Source organism: Ochotona curzoniae, unplaced genomic scaffold (genome assembly GCF_017591425.1).
Source record: "Ochotona curzoniae isolate NIBS_2020 unplaced genomic scaffold, NIBS_Ocur_1.0 contig_2699, whole genome shotgun sequence".
Taxonomy (NCBI): Eukaryota; Metazoa; Chordata; class Mammalia; order Lagomorpha; family Ochotonidae; genus Ochotona; species Ochotona curzoniae.
In genome coordinates this window covers 3,745,376-3,764,515 of record NW_024465561.1, presented here as the reverse complement: position 1 = coordinate 3,764,515, position 19,140 = coordinate 3,745,376, and the positions used below count along the sequence as shown (strand labels likewise).

At 57.4% G+C, this 19,140-nt stretch overlaps 2 protein-coding genes across 5 annotated transcripts in view; one reads left to right on the top strand and one right to left on the bottom strand.

Moving 5' to 3' along the window:
• The window catches only part of RYR1 (ryanodine receptor 1), a 102,630-nt gene extending 100,251 nt beyond the window's left edge, over window positions 1–2,379 (top strand). For both annotated transcript variants that reach the window (XM_040976367.1, XM_040976366.1), the window contains 5 exons: window positions 1,042–1,198; window positions 1,522–1,586; window positions 1,728–1,828; window positions 1,991–2,042; window positions 2,158–2,379. In XM_040976367.1, the coding sequence (XP_040832301.1) occupies window positions 1,042–1,198; window positions 1,522–1,586; window positions 1,728–1,828; window positions 1,991–2,042; window positions 2,158–2,253 (471 nt within the window). In that variant the 3' untranslated portion in view covers window positions 2,254–2,379. The remainder of the gene's footprint in view (window positions 1–1,041; window positions 1,199–1,521; window positions 1,587–1,727; window positions 1,829–1,990; window positions 2,043–2,157) is intronic.
• Window positions 2,380–2,459: 80 nt separating this feature from the next.
• MAP4K1 (mitogen-activated protein kinase kinase kinase kinase 1) lies at window positions 2,460–18,236 on the bottom strand. 3 transcript variants are annotated; one of them, XM_040976364.1, is made up of 32 exons: window positions 18,034–18,236; window positions 17,801–17,858; window positions 17,574–17,664; window positions 16,838–16,902; window positions 15,665–15,720; window positions 15,495–15,542; window positions 15,309–15,351; window positions 15,123–15,195; window positions 14,662–14,793; window positions 14,349–14,411; window positions 14,179–14,260; window positions 13,809–13,925; window positions 13,579–13,657; window positions 12,902–12,960; window positions 12,777–12,820; window positions 12,655–12,699; window positions 11,924–11,966; window positions 11,420–11,582; window positions 11,243–11,325; window positions 10,502–10,516; window positions 10,094–10,187; window positions 9,345–9,421; window positions 9,195–9,255; window positions 7,960–8,068; window positions 7,798–7,856; window positions 7,509–7,612; window positions 6,799–6,973; window positions 6,520–6,582; window positions 6,265–6,354; window positions 6,111–6,181; window positions 5,535–5,590; window positions 2,460–2,649 (listed from the first exon to the last, which is right to left on the bottom strand). In XM_040976364.1, the coding sequence occupies exons 1-32, from the start codon at window positions 18,130–18,132 to the stop codon at window positions 2,580–2,582; spliced, it is 2,487 nt and encodes an 828-aa protein (XP_040832298.1). In that variant the 5' UTR covers window positions 18,133–18,236; the 3' UTR covers window positions 2,460–2,579. The 3 variants fall into 3 exon arrangements, with proteins under 3 accessions (XP_040832298.1, XP_040832299.1, XP_040832297.1); XM_040976365.1 differs by lacking the exon at window positions 10,502–10,516 and having other exon boundaries at window positions 10,094–10,178; XM_040976363.1 differs by lacking the exon at window positions 10,502–10,516 and having other exon boundaries at window positions 18,034–18,235.
• Window positions 18,237–19,140: the final 904 nt, after the last annotated feature.

The following is a 19,140-nucleotide window of genomic DNA, read 5'->3' as shown; positions in this document are numbered from 1 at the left end:
GGGCCCAGACCAGAAGCGGCCTTGTCATCGGCTTCCTTCACCCTTCCCTGGGACAAGAGGTGTCCAGCTCCTCAGGTTGCCATTCAAGGCCCCAGCAGCCCTGGCCTCGCTGCCACGGCCTGAGGCCCAGCACAGCCATGAGCCTTTCCCCAGGGCCAGGTGGGACATATTTCCACCCCCACTGGCTCTGCTGACCTCAGACGACCTGGGGATGAACTTGAGTTGCCCACCGTGGCTCACACAGCCAAGGAAGAGCCAAGCCTACCTGTGTCTGACCTGCTTGAGTCTAACCACAATCCCTCTTGCTTTTTTGCTTTCTGGCTTCCTGGTCTTCTTTCGGTTCCCCTAAAACTGTATGCTTGTTTCTAACTCAAGTCCTTTGCACCTGATGTTGTCTGGCCCTGACACATTCACACACACATGCCACCCTCACGTACACACACATGCATGCCCAAGCACACACATATTCTTTCACTTGTCATATCTCTTTTTAGCTCACATACTGCCTCCTACAGGAAGCCCTCCCTGACCACTGGCTGGGCCAGGCCCTACCCTATCCTCCCCTACTGTCACTCACGGGGGTTCTGTCTTCCAGCCGCACTAACCCACCTTTAGTTTCCCCACAGGCGCGCCATGCAGTCTTTCCTCCCCGAGGATGACGTAGCATGCATGGTCTGCTCTGCCAGGAACACTATTTCCCACCCCATTCACCCCTGCTCCTTACCCAGCACCTCCTTCAGGTTCCAGCTCACATGGGTCCCCTCTTCCAGGAAGCCTCGCCTGATCAGCCAGGCCAGCTCAAAGCCTCCCCTGGGCTCTTAGCACTTCCCGTGCTCCGCCCAGCTCGCCTCTGATCACACCACGTCCCCTCCTGTCCCCTGGGCCTCCCCGCTCCCCTGTCCTCACATCCCTGCCTGTGCCGTTCTTGTCACGGTCCTGGCTGTTTCTGGGCTGTCCCAGTCTGATGCCACCTCAACAAGCCCTGAGAGGTCCTCCCCCGTGTCTGCAGCACCAATGACTCGTGTGTCCTCCCTCCCCCAGTGTTACTTGTTTCACATGTACGTGGGCGTGCGAGCCGGCGGAGGCATCGGGGACGAGATCGAGGACCCAGCAGGCGATGAATATGAGCTCTACCGGGTGGTCTTCGACATCACTTTCTTCTTCTTCGTCATTGTCATCCTGCTGGCCATCATCCAGGGTCAGCAGTGGCCTCGGGGGTGGCTGGGGGAGGCGGGACGGCGCTCAGGGTCCAGACACAGGCCAGCTAGTTCTGTAGCTGGGAATATAGGCCCGGGGATTCAGGCTTCCCTGCTTGGGACCTGGAACAAGTCTCCCTGCTGAGTGTCAGTCAGATCAACCTCCATGTCAGGTGCTGACCTCACGTGGGTACTCCGTGCCTCTGGTAGCAAGAGCTCAGGAAGCTCCTGCTTTAGAGTAGGAAGTTGGGGGCAGGGGGATGGGAGGAGTCGGAAATGGGGCAGAGGTCGGGACCTGACCCCCACGCCTCCCTGCTACTCTCAGGTCTCATCATTGATGCTTTTGGGGAACTCCGAGACCAGCAGGAGCAAGTAAAGGAAGACATGGAGGTGAGTCACGCTGAAGACCATCCTGAAGGATGGATGAAAGGCCCCCCAGGGGCACGTGTGAGCTAAGGATGGGTTAGGGCCCTGCTCCCCCCAGGGGCAGTGGAGAGGGTCCCAAATCTCATGTCTCATGGCCACCCACAGACCAAGTGCTTCATCTGTGGAATTGGCAGCGATTACTTCGACACCACGCCGCACGGCTTTGAGACACACACGCTGGAGGAGCACAACCTGGCCAATTACATGTGAGTGCGGACGCTCCCGCCAATCAGTAGGGACGGGAAGGGTGTGGCTGCCGGGAGGGAGCCTTGCTTAGCCTGAGTCTCAAAGGGTGGCATAGTACCCCAGCCAGCCAACGAGAAGACCAGGGGTGGTCTTGATGGTTCCCATGACCCTCCCACACGCAGGTTTTTCCTGATGTATCTGATCAACAAGGACGAGACTGAACACACTGGTCAGGTAAGGGGGCGTTGCTGGATGACAGATGGGCCCAACAGCAGGTGCTGTGAGAGGCTTGGGTAAGCATCAAGCCTTCCAGAGGTGACCGGCAGACTCCTCCCACCCCTAACCCTAGGAGTCTTACGTCTGGAAGATGTACCAGGAGAGGTGTTGGGACTTCTTCCCAGCCGGTGACTGTTTCCGCAAGCAATATGAGGACCAGCTGGGCTGAGCCGCCACAGCTGGCCCTCCGCATCCACCCGAAGTGCCTTATTCTGTAAGCCCCCCAGACTCCTCCCACGTACCCCTCTAGGGTGGGAAAGGCTCTCTGTACCCAAGAAATAAAAAGTCTGTGCTACCCCGCTATCCCCCCGGCAACTTGCTGTCAGGTTGTTGTAGTGTGGGGGTGGGGGTCTGCCTCCAGAAAACAAGATGACAGAAGCTAACGTCATATTTATTGGGAGGACAAGGATGTGACATGACCACTAGTGTGTCTTTTGGGGGGATACAGGGACTGGTTTCCAATATCTCCCCCAACCCCCTCCACTACCAGGGGACTCATTCCTGGATGTAGAGGTTGCTAGGGGCAGTAGGATCATCTGCTGGTCGCGTCTCTACAATGACAGGCCTGGAGAGAGAGGGGAGACATAGGTCATTGTTTCATTCATTCATTCACAAAGTCGTTAATAAAAAAGTGTGGCAGCGCCCTGCTGGCCCAGAGCCCTGTCCCCAGCCTTTGAGGAGCCCACAAAATGGACAGGGAGACCAGCATGAGTTTGGAGGGTAACACAGAATGCAGTGCGTGGCCATAAGGCCAGCCAAAGCTGGGTGGAGCCTGCAGGTGGCTTGGGAGGGTGGAGTGTTCCCCGCAGGGGGGCTGAGGTGAGAGCCACAGGGGTTCGGCAGGACATGCCCCGTCCCATGGGCCATGGCCAAGGCTAACCATCCTGAGCAACAGAAGTATTTTAAGCAAGGTGAGAGGCACATGGGCAGACTCTGATTACTGTAGAGACCCCCTTGGGGTCCACACGATGGAGGGGCTCCCGGACGGGACCCCCATGGGCTACATCTGAAATTATCTGTGCTCCACATGACAGTCCTAGATTACGCTCCCCAGAAGAAAATGAAAACAAGACCGTGCCAGCCTAAAGAAACAAATGGTGGTGGCAGCTACTATGTGGGGTTCAAAACAGAACCCCTTCATGGACACGAGCAAGGTCAACATCTCGTGACTGTGGTTCATGACCCGTGGCTGTACTCTGGAGGGACAGTGGTCTTTCTGCTGTGTGGCCCTTGATTTAGAGGTGCACTGAACCTGTGATCACAAGTTGAAATTATGAACCAAAAGCATTCATGAAAAAGCCAAAAGGGAGGAAGGAAAGAGCGAGGAAAGTATTTCAGTATTCTAAGCCATACCTATGAAGTTTGCAAAGTCTGTTCTTTAGATATTAATAAATAACTTTTTTAAAAGTGGAAGCAAAAAGATGTGGAGAAGGAACAGCTCGTCCCTACTCTACAGTGTCAATAACAGAAACACGAGACGGAGGGGGTGGTAACATGAGGATTTGGCAAGCAATATCACCAATAGGCTCTAAAACCAATGAGGCCCAGTGCAGTAGCCTAGTGGCTGGAGTCCTAGCCTTGCACACGCCAGGATCCCATGTGAGCACTGGTTCATATCCTGGCTGCTCCACTTCGCTTCTAGTTCCCTGCTTTTGGCCTGGGAAAGCAGTGGAAGACAGCCCAAAGCCTTGGGATTCTGCACCCATATGGGAGACAAAGAAAAGTCTCCTGACTCCTGGCTTTGGATTGACTCAGCTCTGGCCATTGTGGCTACTTGGGGAGTGAACCAATGGATGGAAGATCTTTCCATCTCTCTTTCTCTGTGTAAATCTGACTTTCCAGTAAAAATAAGTGAATCTTTAAAAACAATTTTTTAAAAATAAAACCAATGGGCAAAAGTCATTTAAGCAACAGTATATCTAGCCTTTGAGAGTCTCCCCAAAAGGTCCCTCTCACAAAGGAAAAAAGAACAGCTACCCAGTGAGAAAACAAGCCATCCCACCCTCACCGAGTGACCCAAGACATCATCACCGTAATGGGACAAACCAGCGTGTGTGTCTCTTGATGTCATGTACTGAAAAGGACACAACCTCACTTCTGTGGTTTTCCTGCCCAAAATGCATAACCGGGAAACCTCAAACTTAACTGAGGGGCATTCTAGAAAACAGCTTCACTGCAATCTTCTAAAAAATGGTCAGATGGTGAAAGAAATAAGCCTGAAGAACTCATCATCCTCTAAGGGCGGGCAGCGTGACCCAGTGGGTCAAGCCACCACCACTTGGGATGCCTGAATCCCACATCAAAGAGCCTGGTGTGAGTCGCTGTGTCTCCTACTCTACCCACCCAGCTTCCTGCGAATGCGCCTGGGAGGCAGCAGACAATGGGCCCAATCACTGGGCATTTGTGCTCCCCAGGTGAGAGAAGGGAACAGAATTCCTGGCTCCTAGCCTCAGTCTAGTCCAACCTTGGTTGTGTGGGCATTCGGGAAGTGAGTCAGAAGATTAAAGACATCCCTCTCTCTTTCATCAGGAAAAAAAGACCCAAAAAAATGACCCCTACATGCACCTTATGATCCTAGATTGGATCCTGAACCAGAGAAAATAATTAGCTTTTCTGGTTATAAAGGGCAGCACTTTGAAACTTTGAATGGCTATTTGAGTTAGAAGCCTGAGATAGCGATATTGTCTTGGTTGTAATAGCTGATTTGCTGCACAAAAGCACACCCTTTAATTCAGGAAGCATGTGCTGAACTACTTAGAGATAAATGGGCAACAGGTTTGCAACATACTCCCAAGTATTCAGAAAAAAAAAAGTTGACTTTTTCAACATTTAAGAAAGATTAAGGAAAAATTGATGTCTAGAGAGTCTTGGTGAAAGGGAGATGAGAATTTGCATTATTTTTGCAACTTCTCTCAACCTGAAATTGTGTCCAAAGAAAAAGTTTATTAGTTATTTTTTTAAAGCCAAGGAACTAAAATAAAAATATAAAACAAGGGTGCAAGCACATGGAACAGCAAGTTAAACTGCACATGGGATTCCCCTCTTCACGCAGTGGAGTGCCAGTTTGAGTCCTGGCTGCTCTGCCTCCAAGCTAGCTTCCTGCTGACGCGCCTGTGGGCAACGGATGATGGCTCAAGTACTTGGGCCCTTGACACCCACGCGGGAGATGCAGCTCAGGCTTTTGTGGGCATTTGGGGAATGAACCGTTTGGTCGAAGGTCTTTCTCTCCTCTGACACCCTACCTTTCAAGAAGATGAAAATAAGCATTTAAAAATGGATACATAAAATGAAAATACACCCTCCATTGCCATGTAAAAAAAAAAAAAAAGACTGTGGGAGCCCAGGAGTGCAGCAGAGGTCAGGGGACACTGTCTAGGCTAAAGTCATGGATGGCTGGGGACCCCTTGGAAGCCCCTTGCTTCCCGCTGTCCACACCCCCCATGACCTTACCTGGGAGAGCCAAGCAGCCGGAAGGTGAGGGTGGGGTCTCTCAGCTCCTGCAGCAGCTGGGGGAAAAGTGTGTCAGCTCCCGGAAGACCCTCCCCTCTCTCATAAAGATAGCGAGGAAAGGTCTCCACCATGCGGCCTCAGGTCCAGAGAGACCGTTGCCTGCCCTGTGTACCAGGGGTGTGACAACAGGCCAGTCATCACCCCTTCTCTGCCTCGGGTTATTCTCCTGGGAAATCACAGCCCCCCCCCCCCCGCCACGTGACTGCAGGCACTGCAGGAGGTGTGGTACTCCAAGTCCATCTCCCCCTGGCTTCCCCACAAGATGACAGGCCGACCCCGGGGAAGTGAGGCCATTTGCCAGAGGCCACTCCATCCAGGCAGCCAGGTCCATGCCTCTAAGCACCTGTCCATCTCTACAAGGTGCAGAGAGACACAGAGCTCCTTGCAGGTCACGAGACAGCCAGGGCTGAGGTCAGAACCCAATCCAGGACACAGAGAGGACTCCCCGTCCCGAACCTCCCACCCTGGATCAGTTCTCTGTGCACACAGCTCGCATGTCTGGATGGAGGAACATACCTGGTCGGAGCCTGGAGCCCACACTTGCACTCCATGCTTCCAGAAGGCCTGAAGCCGACCCCCAACCATAGCTGGGAAGAGAGCGGTGCCTGTTACCCCTGGGGATCCCGGGACCTCCACCCCTCATCTGTGGCCTTCCCTTTCCTGTACATACCCACAGCTTCCACAGCTTCTGTCATGGGGATCTCGGGTGTGCGCAGGCCCCGGACTGGGGTGCCCTCTGGGGTCACCAACTTCAGAGAGCCTGGAAGGTAGGGGAGGGGATGGGGAGGGAGAGAGGAGGGACTTTACTAAGGATCAGACAACAAATTAGGAATAAACAGCTAAGGCGCTCCGGGTTCCTGAGAGTCTGGGCCTGGGCGTCTGAGTGGGGGTCCCAGGAAGGGGAGGGAGGGAGGAGGGCTCATACCGTCCATCAACACCATCACCATGTCTTCCTCTACCTGGGTCACCTGCACTGGCCCCTTGTGCTCTGTTTGAGAGGAGGGGGCCGTAAGGACCAACTCTACCCCCTTACCTTTTCCCTGCACCACACCAAGCCCGGACCCTATGTTAGACAAGCCTTTAGGTCCCAAGCAAGCAGGCTAAAATCCCGCCCATTTTCAGTCGCACCTGTGACGTGAGACCCGCCTAAGCCTTGCCCCAATTCCGCCCCTCAGTCCCACCCTCCGCGAGACCCCCGGCTCACCCGTGCTCATCTCGCCCAGCCAGCAGGAGAGCGCGCCGAAGCGCACCGTGTGGAAGAGCACGGACTTGGCCGGCCGCCCGGGGCTCACGCCGATGCACACCGAGGGCAGCTCGGAGCCAGGCGCGGTCAGCAGCGCGAAAACCGGCAGAGGCGTGGGGAGTGGGAACAGCACCTGCTGCAGGCCACGGGGAAGGGAGGCGGGCTCAGGGGGCGTGACTAAGAGGCCAGGGGCGTGGCCGGGGAGGGGCGTGGCCGAGGAGAAGGCGGGAGGGGCGTGGCCGAGAGCATGCTTAGGAGCAAGCCGGGGAGGGGCGTGGTCGGGGAGTCTAGGGCCGAGAGCGAGAGCAGGCCCAGAAGGGGCGGGGCCGATGCGTGCCTGGGGGCGGGGCCGTGGAGGGCGTGGCCTGGAGCCGGCCTGGGGTTTCCGCAGCATTTCCGGGGTCTCTCTGAGGAGACGCCGGCTGGACGTGGCAGGGGCTCGGGTCTCAGAGGGCCCAGGTGGTGCAGCCTTCGAGGCTGAGGGGGTGTGGCTTCCATTGCGGGATTACGGCGGGCGTGTCACCCGGGGGACAGGAAAGTACGCCCCCAAAAGACCCGGGGCCTCGAAATCCGCGAAACTTCCTTTAGAAAAGCCGAGGAAACGGTCCCTACCCCCCCATCCCGCTCCCGAACGGGGTCTCCTAGGAGACCCGGGTCCTGCCCTTCCTTACCCGGACAAGCAGGAACTTGTTCATGGGCTGGTACCACTGCATCAGGACCACCGACGTCTCCAAGGCCCCGCACAGGAAAGGGCCTCCTGAACTGGAACCCTCCGCTGCGGGTGTGGCCATGGGGAGTGGGGGCGTGGGTCAGGCCCAGGTCCTCTCCCCCCACACACCTGCCCCTGCCCCACCAGCTTCCCACGGCTCCCGCCCTCCCGGACCTAACAGAAGGGAATGCCAGCCCACCCACTCTCCTCTTCCTCCCGCCATCCCTGCAAGTTCCCGCATCCTGGCTCACCCACACAGCACGCCCGGCAGCCTTTGGTGTCCTGTATCTTGGTGGAGACCATGTTCTTCCTGCAAGACAGATGGGTATGAAGGGTGGTGGGACAGCCCAGGGAGTTGGGCTGGGGGCAGGGAGACCTTAGGAGCCCCCCAAGAGCCCCCAGGGAGCTGGTACCTGGCTAGTAGCCTGTGGGGGCTGATGTGGGAGATGGGACTTCCAGTTCTGGCCTCTTTCCGTTCCAGCAGGCCCAGGATGCTATGAGAATACAGGTGGGGGGTCTTTCCTGCAGTGTGCGTGTGTGTGCAAGAGGTTATAGGAGCCTGAACGTGCCGCCACCTGTTCCCCACTCCTTCACTGCGCCCCCTCCCTCTGCCCCAGCCTGCAAGTCTCTCTGCTTTGCTTGGCGGCGATAAACAGCAGTAGACACAGCTGCCACGTTCCCGACCCCCTCGCAGTGTCGGCAGCCACCTCAGGGACAGTGTGTGCTTAGCCCATCCCACGAGGGAAAATGCATTACAAGAGAAACTGATCTTAGGGCAAAAGCAAACACTGGAATCCCTGCGTGGGTTTTTTCATAACGTGCATGTTCCTCCTGGGAACTTTCAGAAGCTGCTCATATTACGAAGTTGAAGAAGACATAGATCTAGAAATTCTCCTGCTATTTGCCATCGCTTATGTGTTACCAGCTAGCTTAAGTCCGCTGTTTGGCTTGTTTCCTGCTCAGTTTAGAAATTGTTTTATACATGGGGTGGGTGTTGATGCGGTGGTGAAGAGACTAGAAGGGCCAACCCTATCAGAGTGCCTGGGTTCGAGTCCCGGCTCTGCTTCCAATTCCAGCTTGAGGCAACTGCGCATCCTGGGAGGCAGCAGGAGATGGTGCGTCCTTGAGACCCTGCCACCCACACGGGAGACCTACAGGGGGTTCTTCTGGGTGACTGGCTTTGGCCTCTCCCATCTATGCTATGCTATGGTGGGTATTTGGGGAGTGAACTAAATAGATGGAAGATTCTCTCATTCTTTTTTAAGTAATAATAATAAATTTTCTTGGTACCAAATATTTACCATAATAGATTTTTTTAAAAAATCTGCAGCTGGCTCATTTTAGTAAAGTGTGGGATTAGAACAGATTGTCAGCTGGACATCAAAGCTGCAGAGAACCTTGGCACTGACTGATTTGGCAGCTGGGACCACAGTGCGCTTTCTTTACGGATGGGGAAACTGAGGCAAGAGATTCCTTGTGCTAAGTCCCACCATGGACAAGTGGCTGAGATCTAAACCCCAGGGCTTCGGAAATAGTGAATTAGCTGTCTGCAGCTGGGCCCACCTCAAACCCCTGACCTTTAACACCTTAACCTCTGCCCTCCCAACTCCCCCTCCCTGTCGCCCCCACCTCTGCCCCTCAGCCAGACCTGAGAGAGACATAAGCACGTTGTTGATGGAGTATACCCAAGTGGTCCGGTTAGGAAACAGCTATGGAGAAGAGGGGCAGGTTTCAGAAATGGTCCAGGACCCTGCCACCCCCACATCCTGCCATGTCCCACCAGGTTGCTGCCCCTCACCATCTCCAGCGTGGCCTCCTGATCGCTTCGGTTCAGGATGAAAATGCCCTCCTCTGCCCCCAGGAGCAGGTGCTGGTCTGAGGGGACAGAGAGCAGGGATGCTGGGGTCCACCAGGATCAGGCTCCTGTTCCTGAGGGGTCCCCCACCAGCTCAACCCCACACACAGGCCCTTGGACTCCAGGTGTGACCCATCCCCACTCACCCCTAACTAATATACTCAGCTTTTTCTGGGATCTGAACTCAAAGCCCAACCAGCCCCACCGGCCAAGGTCATGCTCCCTCTCTCTGTGACTCCCCACAGGTCAGTTGTTCTGCCACCTCCGACTAGGAAACCCACACCTTCTGACCTCTAATCTGAGACCTGCTGCTCTTCCCCCAGTGGCCCCCATTCCTGTCCCCATCCCCCACACTTCAGAGCCCCATCTCATCTGTATAACCCCATCTCAGCAGGGATCCCCCAGTTCTGACAGCTATGAGGGCCTACAGCCCTGCAGCGGTTTAAGCACAATCCTTCACTGAGCTTGCCTCGTCCATCTCTGGTCACTACACTGCTGCTCCCACTGCTTTCTGATCCCCAAGATGCCTAACCCCCAACACTGTCCCCAATCTCTGCCCCTAGGCTCTAGCTGACCCTGCTCTGGTACACCAGGCGCCCCCGCCCAGATCCCAGGGGTAACCCACAGGCTCTCCTATTTCAGTTCGGCCACTCCCTGCCCCCATGGCATCCCCTCCCCATCCCCTGGCTCACCTTTGGTGGATGGGTGCGTCCAGGCGGCTGTGCTGTGGATTCGCAGCGGGCAGCCATTGAACAACTTTACTAAAAGGGCACATTCCTGGGCAGGCTGTGGTGGGGAGCAAGGGACAGAGGACGGGGACAGGGGCAGGGACTGAGACTGGAGTGGGAGTGTCTGGACCCCAATCCTGCCTCTTCCTTCCCAAAGGTATGCTGTTGCTTCCGTGGGGCCCACAAACCATGGGCCACACCTGTTCAGGGGTGGGCGCTAGGCCTGGTGGCGAGGATACAGGCTGAGGTGACGGTGTCTAGACTCCTGCCTCACCCTGCTCATGGGCACCCTGGGCGGTGGCAGTGATGGCTCAAGGTCCCCGCCACCCATGGGGGAAATGTGGGATTGAGTTCTAGGCTCCCAGCTTCGGCCTTCTCAGCCTGGCCCTGGCCATTGTGGGCACTTTGGGGAGTGAAAAAATATATTCAGGAAAAGAACTTACATCTGTATAAAATATACACAGATGCAATAATACAGTATAACAATGATTTTTTCCTGAATCTGCCTTGTTTGAGAGGAGTTGAAGTATATGGGAGGGGCTGGTGTTGGGGTGCAGTGCGTTAAACCTCCCCAATACCAGTGTCCCATACCAGATGGCCGGTTCAAATCCCAGCTGCTCCATTTCCTACCTAGCTCCCTGCCAATGTTGCTTGGGAAGGTAGTGAAGGAGGCCCACGTACTTGAGCCCCTGCCACCCACATGGGAGACCTGGGGGGAGTTCCAGGCTTCTGGCTTCAGCCTGGCCCAGACCCAGCTGGTGCTGCCATCCAGGAAGTGAACCAGCAGATGGAGAATCTCTCTTTCTCTCCCATTGTGTCACTCTGCCTTTCAAATAAAGAATTCCTTAACAAAGCACCAGATTCTAGGTTCTTCAGAGAAGGCACGTGAGTATACTTGAATTGCTGGGCCCTAGTCTCCCCAAGTGTGAGATGGGGGACTCTGAGAGATGTGTCTCTGTGACAGCTGCTGTCCCTCCCTGTCCCCCGCAACCCGTCTGCCACACAGGAAGTGCTCCACAGCCATCCACTGCTAGGATTGCGATGCTTCAATAAGCATCACCTTAGCCCCTCCAGCTCCACCCCTGCTGTGTCCCCAGTACACCTGGCCCTCACCTTTCTCCTCAGCCTTTCCTTCTTGGGGGGCAACAGTGGGGGCTGGTCTGGCTCCCGGGAGGGTGGGTTCCACAGAGAGGGTTCTGGAGGGGGCAGGGAAGGGAAGGGGAAAGTTGGCCTCCAAAGCCCCTAACTCCGTTCCTCCAATCCCCCACCCCCGCCAGCCCACCCCATTACCTGAATGGGCAGTGAGGTGGGGGCTGCGGGCGACTGGGGGAGGCCCAAGACGGGGGGTGCATGGAGGAGGCCCGCTGGCGCACCGGACCAGCACCCCCGGGCTCAGCTGCCCCTCATCCCCAGCGCCCCCAGAACCCTCTTCGGATGGAGAACGGAACTTGGGCTTCGGAGACAGGGAGGAGCATGGGGGAGGCATCAGATGAGCAAAAGCAGGGAGAAGCCAGCTCCACACAGGCCCAACCCCCAGGGAGCCAGGGCTCAGACCCTCCCCACCCCACCCCTCCACCACCTGTTATTCTCTGCCCTCCCCTCATCAGCACCTCCAGACACTGAAGGGTTCATGCTGGGAGTAGCAGAGGTGGGGTTCTAGGGTCCTGAGGCTAAAGATAACCCTTAGCCCTAGCGCGTCCAGGGAGGCCACGGGCAGATCCCTGAGCGCAGTCCCGCACCCCTAGGTCCAGCCCTAAGGTCCAAGGACATGGTCTCTGGCCTCCAGTGCCTTACCTTGGGGGGTAGTGGAGGAGGCATGTCCTCGGCAGGGGCGGGGCTGAAACACAAAGATGGGTCAGAGGGGTTGAGGCAGCCAGAATGTGAGGGGGCTGCAGGCCTGGGACTGGGGTAATTTCCTTGGGTCAGGTTCCCACTGGGAATCCAGCATTCCTCAGAGACCTGATGCACAGACTACAGTGGAGTGAATGAACCAGGGCACCCTGAAGCTGACCCAGGGCCTGGGGAGAGACAGGGCCTGGGCTGGGACTGGGACTCAGGGTCTGGCTTTTGGGAAATTTCCAGGGCGAAGGTCCAGGCTGAAGTTGAGCAAGAATGGTGGAGGATAAGGGACCCAAAGTTGAGGTCAAAGGTCAGAAGAACATTCAAGAAAAGTTTGAGACTGGGGTGCCGCTGAAGTCCAGGGCCGAGGAAGAGGCAAGAAAAGGCCTGTGGCTAGGTTAGAATATTCTAGAAGATTTTGGAAGAATCTAGGACACACCCATGGTGAGTACAGGTGAATGCTGGAAGTTGTGGGTCACATCAAAGGCCATGTAAGAAGCAGAAAGAAAGTGTAAATACTGCATTTGGGGTTGGACTGGGATCCAAGGTTGGAGGTAAAAGGGTGGAGGGTGAGGTCGGCTTGGGGACCAGGGCTGCAGAGGAGAGAAGGTGGAAGGCAGAAGCATTGAAGGAGATGGGATCAAGGTGGGGCCGAGCCTGGGGAGCTGGGCCGGGGCCTCTCTTACATGTCCACGTCGTCATAGTCGTCGTCTGACTCAGACAGGTCCCTCCTAGGAAGTGACTGGCATGAGCTTCCAGGAGTGGCTTGTGCCATCCCAGCCCCCTCCCCACCCAGGGTCCCCCTCACCTGGGGCTGCCGCTTTGGAAATCTGCAGGGGGCTGCAGGCCAGCCTGTGGGATGGGCACAGGGTCAGGCCAGCCTGGGGGAAACGGCAGGAGAGGGGTGTGGGGGAAGGAAAGGGGGTCTCTCACCGTGTGGGTCGTGGGTCTGTTCTCCAGGCCTTGGAGTTTCCTGAACTCCATGTGCCGCCCTGTGTTGGGGAGGGAGAGGCAGGATATCACCAGCTGGGAGCTGGGGGCTGTGAGGAGGATTTGGGCATTGGGGTCCATCTTTAGGATTTGGGGTCTTGGTTTGGGGATGTCAAAGTTTGGCACCAGGGAAATGGGACCAAAAGCTGCTCCAGGCAGTCTGATTTCAGGGTCAACAAGGGTGATGCAAGTCCTGACCCAGATTTCTAAGTACAAACTTCCACTTTCTTTTTGTTTATTGTAAAGGCAGGCAGAGAAGTCTTGTCTTGCACCTTCTGGTTCTTTTTCCCAGATGCCAGCAAGAGCTGGGGCTGGGCTGGCTGCAAGGAAGTGAGAACTCGGTCTGGGTCTCCCATATGGGTGGCAGGCGTCAAAGGGCTTCAGCCGTTACTGCCTCCCTTCAGCAGGTGGCATTGGAAGCAGCACTGGGGCTGGCGTCCACTTACCTACCCTCAGAGGAGGCGTCTGAGGCCTCATGGGGGGGGTGTGGGTATGGGGGGTGGGGTCTGTGGTCATTTTATAGGCACTCTGGACCCTTATGGTGTGAGAGCCGGGATGAGGGGTCTCTCCAGTTTATTACAGGTCCTGGGGATCCCCCACCTCAAGTCTTCTCTACTCACGAGAACAGTCTGCGTCTGGAATTCCCAGAGAGCTGGAGCGGTGGGTGGATCGGATCCGCCGCGGGATGGCCGGGGGCAGCTGGGCAGAGGGGACAGTCATAGGGCACACAGCCCCTAAAGCCTCACACCCCGCTCTCCCCGTTGCCCTCCACGCGCTCCGCGGTGTGCCAAGCACGCGGCCTTGGCGTCTCTCAGGCCAGGGCGAGGGGGCGCTGTCCACCAAGGCTCACCTCCGGCTCGTCGTCCTCATTCTCACCCCCCAGCGGCCCCTTCCCGGGGTTCCTCAACTTGTCCAGAAGGTCTAGGATGAGGGCTCTGCTCAGCCCAGGCTGGGACACCATCTGGTGCTGCAGGAGGAAGAGCGCTGAGCGGGCCGAGGCCGAGGCCCCTGGAGACCGTGATTGCTGAGACATTCTGGAGGCAGGGTTGAGGGGGGCAGGGAAGTTTGGGGGATCTGGCGGGGACTTGTAAGTTCCAGCAGCTCAGGGGAGCTGCGAAATCTGAGGGGGCAGATCCCAGGCACTGCTAAGGACATAGCTCTGCAGAATGGCACCCCAAGATGACAGAACCCCAGGGGGCGTCTCCCCAGGAAACACTCACAGTGAGCATCTTGGCAGCACTGGGCCGTTTCTTGGGGCTCTTGGTGAGCGTGACCTTGATGAAATTATGGAAGGCGGCCGACCTTGGGGGTGAGGGCATGAGGGGTCAGGCACTGCCCTGGCTCTGCCCCAGCCTTCTCCCATCCCCCACACCCCTCTTCCCTCTCTTACCATTTGCCCTTCTCTTTCAGCCGAGGAGGCTGGTAGCCGCTCTTGGTCATGAGGAAGAGGACTCTGGGACGCAGGGAAGGAAGTTAGGGCTCAGCAACCCCATATCGTGGCTTTATGGGGAACGGGGAGCGATAGCATTGGAAGGATGCATTCCCCCAGGGAAGCCATGCAGGGGAAGGCTCAGAAGGGGGGTTCATGAGTTGGGGGTTTCCAGTGCAGGGGGCTGAAAGGAGGTTTTTTTTGCTGGTGGCTCCTGAGGGCTGGGCAGGGTCTCTGGGCAGCCCCCATCACCACCATCACCACAGCTGCCTACCTGAGGGGGTGCACATCAAACAGGGGGGGCTGGAGCTCAGCCAGCTCAATGGCTGTGATGCCCAGAGACCAGATGTCACACAGCTCGTTATAGCCCCCCTTCAGGGCCACGGCGGCCACTTCCGGAGCCATCCTGGCGGGTGGAGGAAGAGGAGGCAGAGACCCTCAGAGAACCAGTGGTGGCACAGGTAAGGGAGGGGAAGTGGTGGGGCAAGGGGCTGTGTGCTGGAGAAGGACACTGAGGCAGGAACTAGTGAGGGACAGAAATAAGCAGGATGGTAGTGGGGAGGGGAATAAGAAAGGGTGGCATCCGGAAGAGAGCCGTGCCAGGTGGAGAGACAGGCCATGGAACGGCTGGAGAGGTCCACTGGGGAGGTAGGACTGAGTCAGGGACCCGTGTGGGAAAGCCACCGATGCCCACCGTACTCCCCCAGCCCCAGCCACCCGCCTGATGCCCCTCACCAATAGGGTGTCCCGATGAAAGAGAGCCGTCTGGCCAGTGTCGCCCCGATCTGGGCAGAGATCCCAAAATCCGCTGCAGGCCAGCGGAGGGAGAGAGTAAGAGAGTCAGTGACCTGGGGTCCCCTCTGTCAGCCTCCCCTGACCACCCCCAGCCACCTCCCCCACCAGCCGCGCTCACCCACTCACCCAGTCGGACCTCCCCAGCGTCATTGATAAGAATGTTGGCTCCCTAGGAACACGGGAGGGGCTTGAGCGGCAGACCCTCCTCTGTGGCCCCCTACAGTGTACCCTGACCCCCCTGAGTCCCCTAGATGGACGGTGTCATCCCAATGCGTGGCACAGCCCTCAGTGGCACCCCTGCCCCATCCCCACCTTGATGTCTCGGTGGATCTTCTTCTGTGAGTGTAGGTAGGCCAGTCCCTGGGGAGAGGGCAGGCGAGGAGACTGTGAGGGCTGAGCGGGGACAGTGGGCATGGCACAGCAGGATGGGGACTGCAGGGGGTTCTGACTCCACCCACACAGCCCTCTAGGCCTCTCCTTACCTGCAGCACCTCCCGGCAGACATAGCTGATCTGAAGCTCCGACAGGGAACCCGTCACTGCAAAAGGGGTGTGTGTTGGGGAGGGCCCTGACCCCCACCCATGGGTGCCTTCCGGGGAGCACAGAACAGGTCGGGTTGGGGGCAAGGGGAGATGTAGTGGCCATGCGGGGAAGCAGGCTGGAGGGGGACAGTCCCTCAGCAGGCAGGGACTGTGTGCCAGGCACAGGTGACACAGCGGTGACACCCAGGCCCTCGGGGAGAGCACCGTCCAGGGGATAGGACAGGTGGGCGGGGGTGGGGGAGGAGGGCAGGCAGGAGGCAAGACAGTGAGGGCACCGCATCACATGCAAGGTGCTCAGAAATAGAAGGAAAAAAGGCAGACAAGACAACAGGAAGTACGTGTGGGAAGGGTTACAGCACTTGCCACAGGTGGTCAGCGATGGTTATTCTAAGGGCTCAGCAGTCGTGTGGACCCAAGGCCTGGCCCCGGAGTGGGGTGGGAGCGAGGAAGAGGAACAGCCAGCGCAGGGGCGGGATGGAAAGCAGTAAAGTGCAGGGAGGGAGAGAGGAAGATCGTGGGAGGTGAGCTTGGCCAGCCTGCGTAGGCTCAGACCTCCCCCACCAACTGTGGAACACACGTGGCGAGGGGTGGGGGCTTCTCGTGGGTTGGCTCAGGGGCGACGAGACTGTACCAAAAGAGGGCAGAGAAGGGGGACAGTTCCCAACTGTGGCAGACATGCTGTGAGGAGACAACAGGGAGGGAGTAGGGGAGGGAACAACTCAGACAGAAAAGGGGCAGAGACAGACCCACGAAGGGAGGTGGCCAGAGACATCCCACCCCCTGCCAAGAAAGCGAGAAGCAGGCTAATCAAGAGATCAGGTCCAGAAAACACAGGCCCACTGAGACATCCAAGGAAAGGCAGAGACATGAGGACCAAGCCGGAGGGTGGGGAGGGGGTGAGGGATGGGGGCACCAGCTGCAGAGTGACTGAGACTGGAGAAGTTGTGGGAAGGCTGGTGGACCAGGCCCAGGAGCTCGGCACCAGAAAACAGCTTCCTTGTTTGAAAGGCCCATCAGAAAAATAGCTCCCGCAGACAAACCCAGCGAGATGGGGAGAGGTGTGGATATGAGGGGTGGGGAGGCGTCCAGCCCCCCTCCAGCCCCTCCTCTAACCTTGGTAGATGTCCTGGAGCGAACCAGCTCCGCAGAATTCCATGCAAATCCAGAGCTTCTGCAGCCTGCAAGGGGTCACGGTCAAGATCACTGGGCTAACAGCAGCAAGAAGGTGGGGGTCCCAGGCAAGCTCCGGCTGGCTGTCCTGCCCTAGTTCAGTGAGAACCTCCACACCCACACCCAGGCACAGTGTCTCCCTCCCTCCCTTCCCCTGCCCACCCAAAGGGGCTGGCTCCATTCCCGTTTCACAGATGTAGAAGTAGAAGTTCAGAAAGGAAATTGTGCACACGGGCCGCTTGACTTAAACCTAGGTTTTGGGGGTGTGGGACTCAGGCCGCAACCCCACTGCTATCTCATACACACAAGATTGTGGAAGTATGGAGGAGGTAGGGGTGGGAGGAGGGCACAGGGTGCACTGCCTGGAGACCCCTGAAGTGTCTTGGGACACCTGGAATATCAAGGGACTTTGTTCCCAATATAAAGAGCCAGAGGGTGCAAAGGACAGAATGGCAAGGCCTGAGTCGTTGGGGGAGCTGACTTGTAAGCGGGTTACTATAAGACATCAACTGTTCTGGACTGGGGTACTCTGATCAGAAAAGTGGGGTTCGGGAGTAGAGGAGTGCCCCAGATAAAGATGGGAGGTACAGGATGAGAGATTAGGGTCGGCAGGTGCTCCCCCACCCCCACCCCTGGGCAAAGAGGACCCCAGCTCAGGGCGAAGGCTGAGGCGCGTCACCAGAGATAACTGCCGTGGTAGGCCACGATGTTGGCGTGCCGGCAAGTCTTCAACATGAGGATTTCCTTCTGGAGGGTGGAGACATCGTCGTCTGCGAATGGTGGTGGGGAGAGAAAGGCAGCTCTAAGGAACGCAGATGGAGGAGTCTCTGTGTGTGTGTGTGTGTGTGTGTGTGTGTGTGTAAGGGACTGGGCAGCAGGGAAGGGGTCCCAGGCCCCTAGGCTCACCAGGCTCCATCTTCACCATCTTCAAGGCCACCACATCCCCTGACACCTTGTCCCGAGCCTTGTAAAGCGGAGGATTACGGTTGGAGGGGTTCCAGTTGTCCCTGGCATCCCCGAGCCAAGGCCAGGCGCTGGAACCCTCCAGCACCCCCCTGCTTGCTGGAGGCCTCACCGCCCCTTCCCCGTCAAAGAACACAATTTTCAGGGCAACGAGCCGCAGAGGGGGGCTTCCTCACCTTGAACACTTCCCCATAGGTGCCGCCACCCAGCCGGTGAAGCAGGTCGTAGTGGTCCCGGGGGTCCCTGTTGAAGATGTCGGGGTCCACGAGGTCCATCCCTGGGGGGCTGGAGCTGGGCCTGTGCCCAGGGGCCAGCAGGGCCTCAGGGCTCCAGCGCTGGCACCTCCCTCCCTCCTTCCCTCCCCACAAGCCCTGCACCCGCCTGCCTGTCTCTGTGGGCTGTGGCCTCCCCCTTCCCCACTCTCGCTTCCTGCCCCAGCTGCAGGCCTGGGCAAACGGCTCCACCCCCTGTCCCCTGGGCTCCCAAAGCCTGTGAAGAGCAGCCTGCCTAGGGACCCAGGGGACCCCTCCCTCTCTGGACACCCCCATGGCCCAGGACTAGATGTAAATGAGATGCAAATGACCTTCATTGTAATCTGGGGTGGGGTGCACCCTAGTCCGCCCTTCCCCCGGTTCTGGACTGGTGGTGGAGTGTGTCCGGGGTTACAAGTTTGGGTTGAACCTCTGCTGGGTGCTTAGAGGTGCCAAGTCTGGGTGTGGATGCCTGTGCTGTAGAGCTAGGCCTGCTCCCCTGGGGTGCAGAGATAGACATGCGCATGGCTGGAGACCTATGTGCACGCGTGGATGTCCCCACGTGAGTAGCCACACGTGTGTTTTCACGCGTGCAGTGTACAGTCTTGCATAAATAAATGAAGACACTCTCAGAGAGGCAGAGTGTAGGAACCCCTGACCCCAGTAGCTTTGTGCATCCCCCTTCCCCTATTTCTTTTTTTTAAATTTATTTATTTTTATTGGAAAGTCAGATCTACAGAGAGGAGGAGAGACAGAGAGGAAGATCTTCCGTCTGATGATTCACTCCCCAAGTGAGCGCAACGGCCGATGCTATGCGGATCCGAAGCCAGGAATTTCTTTCCGGTCTCCCACACGGGTGCAGGGTCGCAAAGCTTTGGGCCGTCCTGGACTGCTTTGCCAGGCCACAAGCAGGGAGCTGGATGGGAAATGGAGCTGCCGGGATTAGAACCGGCGCCCATATGGGATCCCGGCGCGTTCAAGGAGAGGACTTTAGCCGCTAGGCCACGCAGCTGGGCCCCCTTCCCCTTTTTC